The sequence below is a fragment of the Crocuta crocuta genome, unplaced genomic scaffold (assembly GCF_008692635.1).
Source record: "Crocuta crocuta isolate KB4526 unplaced genomic scaffold, BGI_CrCroc_1.0 scaffold334, whole genome shotgun sequence".
Taxonomy (NCBI): Eukaryota; Metazoa; Chordata; class Mammalia; order Carnivora; family Hyaenidae; genus Crocuta; species Crocuta crocuta.
In genome coordinates, this window is record NW_027533260.1 from 5,135,969 (window position 1) to 5,144,500 (window position 8,532).

The following is an 8,532-nucleotide window of genomic DNA, read 5'->3' on the forward strand; positions in this document are numbered from 1 at the left end:
CACCTGTCCCCGTGTCCCCCACCCCAGCTCCCAGGGTCTGGGTCTTTGCAGAGGCCACAGCAAAGATCCCTCTAAAAATAAGCTCCCTTCCAGGCTGAGTCCCTCCTTGTCCCCTCCACGCCCAGCGGAAACCCCCAGGGTCAGCCCCGCGGGCTGGAGTGGGGAGGGCAAAAGCCCCCTCCAAACCTGGCCTTGAGTTCCAATCTTCTCGACTCAGAGGAGCCTCCATTTCCCTCCTACTCACTCTCAAGGAGGAAAGTGCATCCAAGCACAGGCTTCTGGGGGTTACGCTGCCCCACGCTCAGACCTGGGCTTTGGCCAAGTGCTCCCCATACTTGGGTGAGGGATGACCCGCAAGTCTCTGGAAAGCCAGATCGGGGGCCCTCCTGGGGGGTCTACTGCAAGGCTTCCCAGGGCGCAAGGCTCAGGCCGCTGTTTACCCGGGTCAAGGCCACTGGGGGCCGAGGAGAGGTCTAGGCATAGGAGGGGCTTGTAGCCCGGGAGGGCACGGGGAAGGTGGCTCCTACGTGCCTCGGATGCTCCCTGCCCCAGTCCCGTGTCCTGGGCGGGGGGCCAGCTGTCCCTGCCAGCTCGACTCAGCACTTGGTCAGGGAATCAGCTTGATGTGAGGCGGGGGGGTGGGGTGGGGTCTGGGCTCAGCTCCTGGGGCGGCCCATACANAACCCCCAACCCTGGAAGGCAGCTCCAACGGTCCTTCGTGAATTCCATTGGCCCCTGGCCTGATGCCTCAGTTTGGCCCCCCCTGGTCCTGATGTCCTTCCCACCATCCTACCTGATCCCCACTTATGGAGCCGCCGGGAGTGAGCTCCCCGTCCTGCCACGGCCACCGAGGAGTCCCTGCTCCTTCCTGGGGCTTATGGATAAAAGTAATAATAACAATGATCGCAGCCCATCCTCCAGCTAGCAGGGCTCAGCTCCACGGGAGGGCGTGTGATCAGCCAGCCTCATGACAGAGTCTGAAGAATCCTCTTGGCAACCCCCTGTGCAACGCTTAGTTCACAGGAGACAGAGGCTCAGAGAGGCTGAGCAACTGGCTTGGGGGTCACACAGCAGGGAAGTGGCACAGGTGGGATTTGAACCCAGCTCTGACAACTCAGGCACCTGAGCTCTTCTCAGCTGAGCCCTGCGGAAGGGTTGCCGGCAAACCCGGGTGGGGACCGCCACCCAGCCTTCCCTTGCACCCTGCCCCTCATGAATCAGGACTGGCCGTCAGGCCCGTCTGACCCACAGACCTTGCTCTGTCCCCTTGCTGGCCTCTGCCGGATGCGAGCTAACCTTCTCCCACCTCCCCTGCCCACCAGGCCCCCCCCCACGCCGCCACCATGCCTTTCGGGAACACCCACAACAAGTTCAAGCTGAACTACAAGCCTGAGGNCCACGGGTTCGAGCCCCGCGGCGGGCTCTGCACTGACAGCTCAGAGCCTGCATCCTGCTTCGGATTGTGTGTCTCCCTCTCTCTCTGCCCCTCCTCTGCTCGCACTCTCAAAAATAAATAAACATTAAAAAATTTTTAAAAAACCAATAATTCTAATAGTAGCGAAGCAAAATAATGCTTATTGTGTGCCAGGGCTATTCCAAGTGCTTTATATACTTCGACTCCTTTGGTGCTCCCAACAGCCCCATGGGATGAATGCTCTTATGGCCCCCAGTCTACACATGAGTAATCTGAAAGCACAGAGATGTCAAGCAAGGAGCCCAAGGTCACACAGCTCATTGTCAGTGGTAGACCCGGAATGTAAACCCAGGCTGTCTGATTCCAAAAACTGCCCTTTTATCTATGCCAGTATTACTACCCCATCCCAAAGTCTCCCTGCTTCATTTTCCAGCTGGAGAAACTGTCCCTAGCAAGATCTAGTCCAGGGTCACCTGTCAGCGTGTGGCCGAGCTGGGATCTTAACCACAGAGTCCTGATGCATCCCATCAAGATGCAGGGGCTCAGAGAGGGCGTCCTTCTTGTTCCCAGTCGCACAGCACATGAATCAGGACTGGCCGTCGGGCCCGTCTGACCCGCAGACCTTGCTCTGTCCCCTTGCTGGCCTCTGCCGGATGCGAGCTAACCTTCTCCCACCTCCCCTGCCCACCAGGCCCCCCCCCACGCCGCCACCATGCCTTTCGGGAACACCCACAACAAGTTCAAGCTGAACTACAAGCCTGAGGAGGAGTACCCTGACCTCACCAAGCACAACAACCACATGGCCAAGGTGCTGACCCTCGAGCTCTACAAGAAGCTTCGGGACAAGGAGACTCCCTCCGGCTTCACTCTGGACGATGTCATCCAGACAGGTGTGGACAACCCAGGTAAGCCTCCTTGGTGGAGTGCAGACAGGGACTAGGACGGGGCAGGGGTGGGGCCTCGATCCTACCTCCCTGGGCCTCAGTTTCCCGTCTGTAAGATGGGAACCATACTCAAGGGGCTGTTAGGAGGAACAAATGAGTCTCCCCGTGTGAAGGGCTTGGGACACGACCTGGCACATGGCCAACCACTCGCAAACGACCACGAGTAGAGTGTGAGGAGGTCATTCGATCTCCCTGGGCCTCAGTTTCCTCATCTGAAAAATGGGCACCCGTGTTGTGGAAACATAGTAGTTGGCACATGCACGGTGCTTAGAGCAGCGCCTGGGATGGGGCCAGTACTCGGGATCCGAGGGGGATGTCATGGATGCCATGGTTCTTTCTCTGAGGACACCCTGCAAGGATCAGCGGCACCCAGCCTCCGACTCACTGTGAGATTGTGGGGGAGGGGAAGGCCCCTTTCTCCAGGCCCCTGTTTCCCCAGCTACAAATAGGAGAGGTTATCAAGCCTCTTATTATCTGTGGGAGCCGAGAGTCTAATAAGCTTCTGAAAAGTTTTAGATGACGGGAGAGTCCGTGATCGGGGGACTCGGAAGGGGTAATATGTTTAGTACCTTGTAACTGGCCCCCCGAGACTTTCCTTTCCCCGTTGCCCTGCCCCCAGCACCTTCCCCCCACCCCAGAGGCCCCCCAGACCTCTCCAGCCTTNCCCATACCCCTGGGGCTCTGCAGTTCTGACACACGCAGGCACGCGCACACACCATCTACACTGGACCCAGGAGCCCGGGCTTTCCTGGCCGGGGACAGGCAGCTCTGACCTTCCCCCGAATCCCCAGGTCACCCCTTCATCATGACCGTGGGCTGTGTGGCCGGTGACGAGGAGTCCTACCAGGTTTTCAAGGATCTCTTCGACCCCATCATCCAGGACCGGCATGGCGGCTACAAACCCACCGACAAGCACAAGACCGATCTCAACCATGAGAACCTCAAGGTCAGCAACACCCTGCCACCAGAGGGGACGCAGGGGGGAGGGAGGGAGAGGGACAGAGAGGCACAGAAGACCGAGCAGGAGGCCGAGGTCACAGGGGAGGGGAGCGGGGGATGGAGCCAAANAAGGGGCCGCTTGGGGGTGCCCAGCCCTGACCCCCGCTTCCTGCCCTCCAGGGTGGAGACGACCTGGATCCCAACTACGTGCTCAGCAGCCGCGTCCGCACGGGCCGCAGTATCAAGGGCTACACGCTGCCTCCCCACTGCTCCCGGGGCGAGCGCCGGGCGGTGGAGAAACTCTCCGTGGATGGTGAGAGCCCCCATCCTGACACAAGGGTGCATCACAGAATGAATTGGGGGGGGGAGCTCCCTTAGAAAGGAGGAGACCTGATTGACAAGGAAGGAGTCTGAAGAATTCCAGGAGCAGCAAGTGCAAAGGCCCTGAGGTGGGCGTGTTGGAACAATAGCTAGGAGACCAGTGTGGTTAGAGCTGAGTGGACGAGGGGAGGAGATGGGGTCAGAGGAGTATGGGGGGCCAGGTTGCACAGAGCCTTGTGTGCCCTCGGGAGGGCTTTGGCTTTGACTCTGAGGGAGACGGAAGCCATGGAGTCCTCTGGCTGTTGGGTGGGGAACAGACTGTGGGGAAAGGTAGGAGCAGAGAGACCGTGAGGGGAAACCTCAGTGGTTCAGGCGAGGGTAAGACCCAGGCAACAGGATGGGGAGAGCGAGCAGGCACATTGTTCTGGTAGAGGTTTAACAACTAGCTCTCAAAAAAAAGAAAAAAATAAAAAGCCTTAATCTATAGCAACTGCCAGTTTCTATGGTATAAATTCTCCTACCGTGGCCAATTTTGAGCTATGAGCATGGTGTCGTAGAGAGATGGGAAAAGATGGGCAGTAACATATACTTACACAGTGTTCCCACCTTACAGATACAGATGAAAACAAGGTCAAGAACGTAGATAATAAAAATGTAGTAGGCGGCACCTGGGTGGCTCAGTCGGCTGAGTTTTGGCTCAGGTCATGGTCTCTGGGTCGTGGGATCGAACCCCATGTCAGGCTCAGCACTGAGCATGGAGCCTGCTTAAGGTTCTCTTTCCTTCTCTCTCTCTCTCTCTTCCTCTGCCCATCTCCCCTGCTCATGGCCCCTTTCTCTAAAATTAAAAACAAAAGTAAAATAATTAGGAAGTGATACTTTTGAATATTTATTACCTATGTTTTAAATAGATTTAAAGGGCGCCCGGGAGGCTCAGTCGGTTGAGCATCTGACTTCTGCTCAGGTCATGATCTCACGGTCCATGAGTTCGAGCCCCCTGTCGGGCTCTGTGCTGACAGCTCAGAGCCTCGAGCCTGCTTCAGATTCTGTGTCTCCCTCTTTCTCTGCCCCTTCCCCACTTGTGCCCTGTCTCTCTCTGTCAAAAGTAAACAAACATTAAAACATTTAAATATAATATACTGAATTGTAAGGCTTATATAAATTATTATTTTATAAGTTCATTTACTTATTTTGAGAGAGACGGAGATCGCGTGAGCAGGGGAGGGACAGAGAGAGAGGGAGAGACAGAATCCCAAGCAGGCCCTTCCGCAGGGAGCCTGATGCAGGGCTGCAACCCGCGAACCGTGAGGGCATGGCCTGAGCTGGAACTGAGAATTGGCGGCTTAAATGACTGAGCCACCCAGGTGTCCCTATGTAAGTTATTCTTAGCAATATAATCTAGTAAATATATAGTACGGGATATAGAACATTATATAAAAATGTATAAAATGTATGTAAATCTGTACATATTCTAGAAATATATATTATGCACACATGCATAATATACGATCATTCTATATATGAATATACACAAATACTATGTGCAGTACATTATAATGATTGAAATAGTTCCCCAAATTCCTAAGATTTTGATCATCTGTCTTGCTGGCCAGTTGAAGGGGCCCCAGCTCACCGTTGCTCACAGGTGATAGTCTGTGTTTCTGGGCTGAGCAAGCGTCACGGCTCTTCCCAGATCCTGGGTGGGCAGGGAAGGGGCACATGCCTTGGGGAGAGGTCCCGAATTTCGGTTTCGTCCTAGTGTTCTGGCCTTGTTAGGACAGGACCAAGCCCCAGGCTCGTTAGTGTGGGGACCCCGGGCCTCCACGTGCAAGTCGAGGTGGTGCAGGCTGCTGACCACTCCCTCTCGTGGCCCCTCAGCCCTCAACAGCCTGACAGGCGAGTTCAAGGGGAAGTACTACCCTCTGAAGAGCATGACCGAGCAGGAGCAGCAGCAGCTCATCGATGACCACTTCCTGTTCGACAAGCCCGTGTCCCCACTGCTGCTGGCCTCAGGCATGGCCCGAGACTGGCCCGACGCCCGCGGCATCTGGTGAGGTCCCCTCCCCCAGCCTCCGCCAGTCCCCCCCACTACCCTCCCTGCTCCCCCACCAAAGCCAACACCACAAAAACGATTACGTTTCCAGGCGCCCCAGAAAATGACCTCGCCATCCACACCCGCCTACTCTGTGGTCTGTGCATCACATTTTAGGAAGCGTTGACCAGAGAAGTGGCAGTCAGGGACTTAGACTTGAACCAGACTCCCTGGGTTCGAATCCCAGCACTGCCCTTTACGAGGTGTGACCTCGGGCACGGTATTTAACACTTCTGTGCCCTGGTTTCTCTATCTGTAGAATGGAGATCACAGTAATTCATAGCTGTTGGGTTCTTGTGAGGGTTCAATGGGTGAATTTATGTGAAGTACTGAAAACGGTGTCTGGTTGGGGCACCTGGGTGGCTCAGTCAGTTGAGCATCCACCTCTTGACTTTGGCCCAAGTCATGATCCTAGGGTGGGTGGTACGACCAAGCCCTATGTTGGGCTCCACACTGAGCGTGGAGCCTGCTTAACATTCTCTCTCTCCCTCTGCCCCTCTCCCCTGCTCTCTCTTTCTCTTCCTGAAAAATAAAAACAAAACAACAGTGTCTGGTATACAGTAAGTGACCAACATCTTTGCTACCAGGTTTATCTTTTATTGTTACTGGTTAGGTTTCTATGCATCTTTGAATCCCTGATTCTGATGGTCAAAGATTTTCAAAGGTTTCAAAAACCTAGGTTACAGATGATCCAAAAACCTAGGTTACAGGTGATCCGGAGAGTGTGCGAGTCCTAAGACGTACCCATTTTAAATATTTTTAGGCTCTACGATTCCACTAATTCCAGACTCTGTGATTCCCACGGCTGCAGAAGTTTCCAGATCTTAGCATTTTATCTGAGATGTCACAAGGTGATGGGAAGATGGGTCCTGAGACCAGATGTAGGACTTCCAAGATTTATCAGTTGATTCCCAGCTTTTGTTTTTCAAAGATTCTGAGACTCTAAGCGTCTGTAATTTAATGCTGTTCAGACTTAAGACCCTAAACATTTTTGATCCTAGGACTGGCGATTGCTCAGATTCTGTGACGTTAGGGTCTACAGGTGTAAGCTTCCGCGATTTTGAGGGGCCGGTGCCACCACCTCAAACCCCTCAGGCCCGCTGCCCCCTTGCGGCGGGTACTTTGGCTAGAGGGCGGGAATGGGGTGGCCACGCGGGGCTGATTCCTTGGCCTCTTCCTGCGCCCCACCCTAGGCACAATGACAACAAGAGCTTCCTGGTGTGGGTGAACGAGGAGGACCACCTCCGAGTCATCTCCATGGAGAAGGGGGGCAACATGAAGGAAGTTTTCCGCCGCTTCTGCGTGGGGCTGCAGAAGGTGGGTAGCTTGCCCCTCGCGGCGGGCTTCGGACTCTCGCNCCGGCAAACCCGGGTGGGGACCGCCACCCAGCCTTCCCTTGCACCCTGCCCCTCATGCCTTGACTGAGCACCAGGATGCCCCTTCTCTGCTCACACGCTCATTCTCCACAACCCCCTCCACCTTCTCCCCAGCTCCTCACGCAGACCTTTAAAATAATGACAACAGGGGCGCCTGGATGGCTCAGTCAGTGAAGCGTCTGACTTCAGCTCAGGTCATGATCTTGTGGTCCACGGGTTCGAGCCCCGCGGCGGGCTCTGCANCTAAAGCCCCGCCCCTAAGAACATGGCTTCACCCTAGGCACAAACCCCGCCCCTAAGAACTCGGCTCCGACTCGCTCTCAAGCCCGGCCCCCTGGGCATCTACTTCCACCATTGTCGTCGGACCCCTCCCTTCATAAGCTTATTCCTCACGGTTTTCCAGTCCCGCCCTCTCGGAATCCCACCCCGTACCCACGTGCTCACGCTGTGTCCCTCCCAACGCCGTCCGAGTATTGGGGGGGGGGAGCGCCCACGGGCGCTGACCCCAGATCCTCTCCCCTTACCTCAGATTGAGGAGATCTTCAAGAAAGCCGGCCACCCCTTCATGTGGAACGAACACTTGGGCTACGTGCTCACCTGCCCATCCAACCTGGGCACCGGGCTGCGTGGAGGCGTGCATGTCAAGCTGGCGCACCTGAGCAAGCACCCCAAGTTCGAGGAGATCCTCACCCGTCTGCGCCTGCAGAAGCGGGGCACAGGTGCGGCTCTGCATCCATCCGCGCGCCGCGGCGTCGGGGGTGGGCCCGCGGCGGCGGCGGCAGGGGAGGCGGAGCATCCACGCGAGATGTGGGGTGGACGAGGGCTACCCCACTGTAAGCCTCAGTTTCCTCCTCTGCAAATGGGCATCAGCACGCCTTATCCCATAGAATTCGATATGATATCATGGGTATATAATATGCACTGTGTATATCCCACACCCTCTGGGAACCTCGGTTTACCATCTATAAAAGGAGAGGATGGCCAGGATTCAACCCCGGGCATTCTAGCTCCAGAGCTTACTTTTAGCCTTGAGGCTATATTTTCATGTTGGACGGTCGTGGGGGGGGGGAAGTACTTAAATTAACCAGAGGCGTGAACCCGTGAACAGTTAGGAGGCTCTGAATGCACGTAACCTGTTACACAGGAGGCATTCAGTACGTGCGGCCGTCTCAGCTGCCACAGGGGCAGCAGCCTGGGCCCCGCTCCCGCATCTCTGCTCCCTCCTTACGCCCCTGCCTCCTGCTCCGGTAGGTGGTGTGGACACAGCTGCCGTGGGCTCAGTGTTCGACGTGTCCAACGCCGATCGGCTGGGCTCATCCGAAGTAGAACAGGTGCAGCTGGTGGTGGATGGTGTGAAGCTCATGGTGGAGATGGAGAAGAAACTGGAAAAGGGCCAGTCCATCGACGACATGATCCCCGCCCAGAAATAGGCGTCCAGCCCACCCGCCG

At 55.9% G+C, this 8,532-nt stretch overlaps 1 protein-coding gene across 1 annotated transcript; it reads left to right on the forward strand.

The window, feature by feature from the left end:
* The first annotated feature begins 2,126 nt into the window (after window positions 1–2,126).
* On the forward strand, window positions 2,127–8,524 carry CKM (creatine kinase, M-type). Its single transcript, XM_077747296.1, has 7 exons — window positions 2,127–2,319; window positions 3,150–3,304; window positions 3,478–3,610; window positions 5,494–5,665; window positions 6,901–7,024; window positions 7,613–7,802; window positions 8,335–8,524. The coding sequence occupies exons 1-7, from the start codon at window positions 2,127–2,129 to the stop codon at window positions 8,511–8,513; spliced, it is 1,146 nt and encodes a 381-aa protein (XP_077603422.1). The 3' UTR covers window positions 8,514–8,524.
* Window positions 8,525–8,532: the final 8 nt, after the last annotated feature.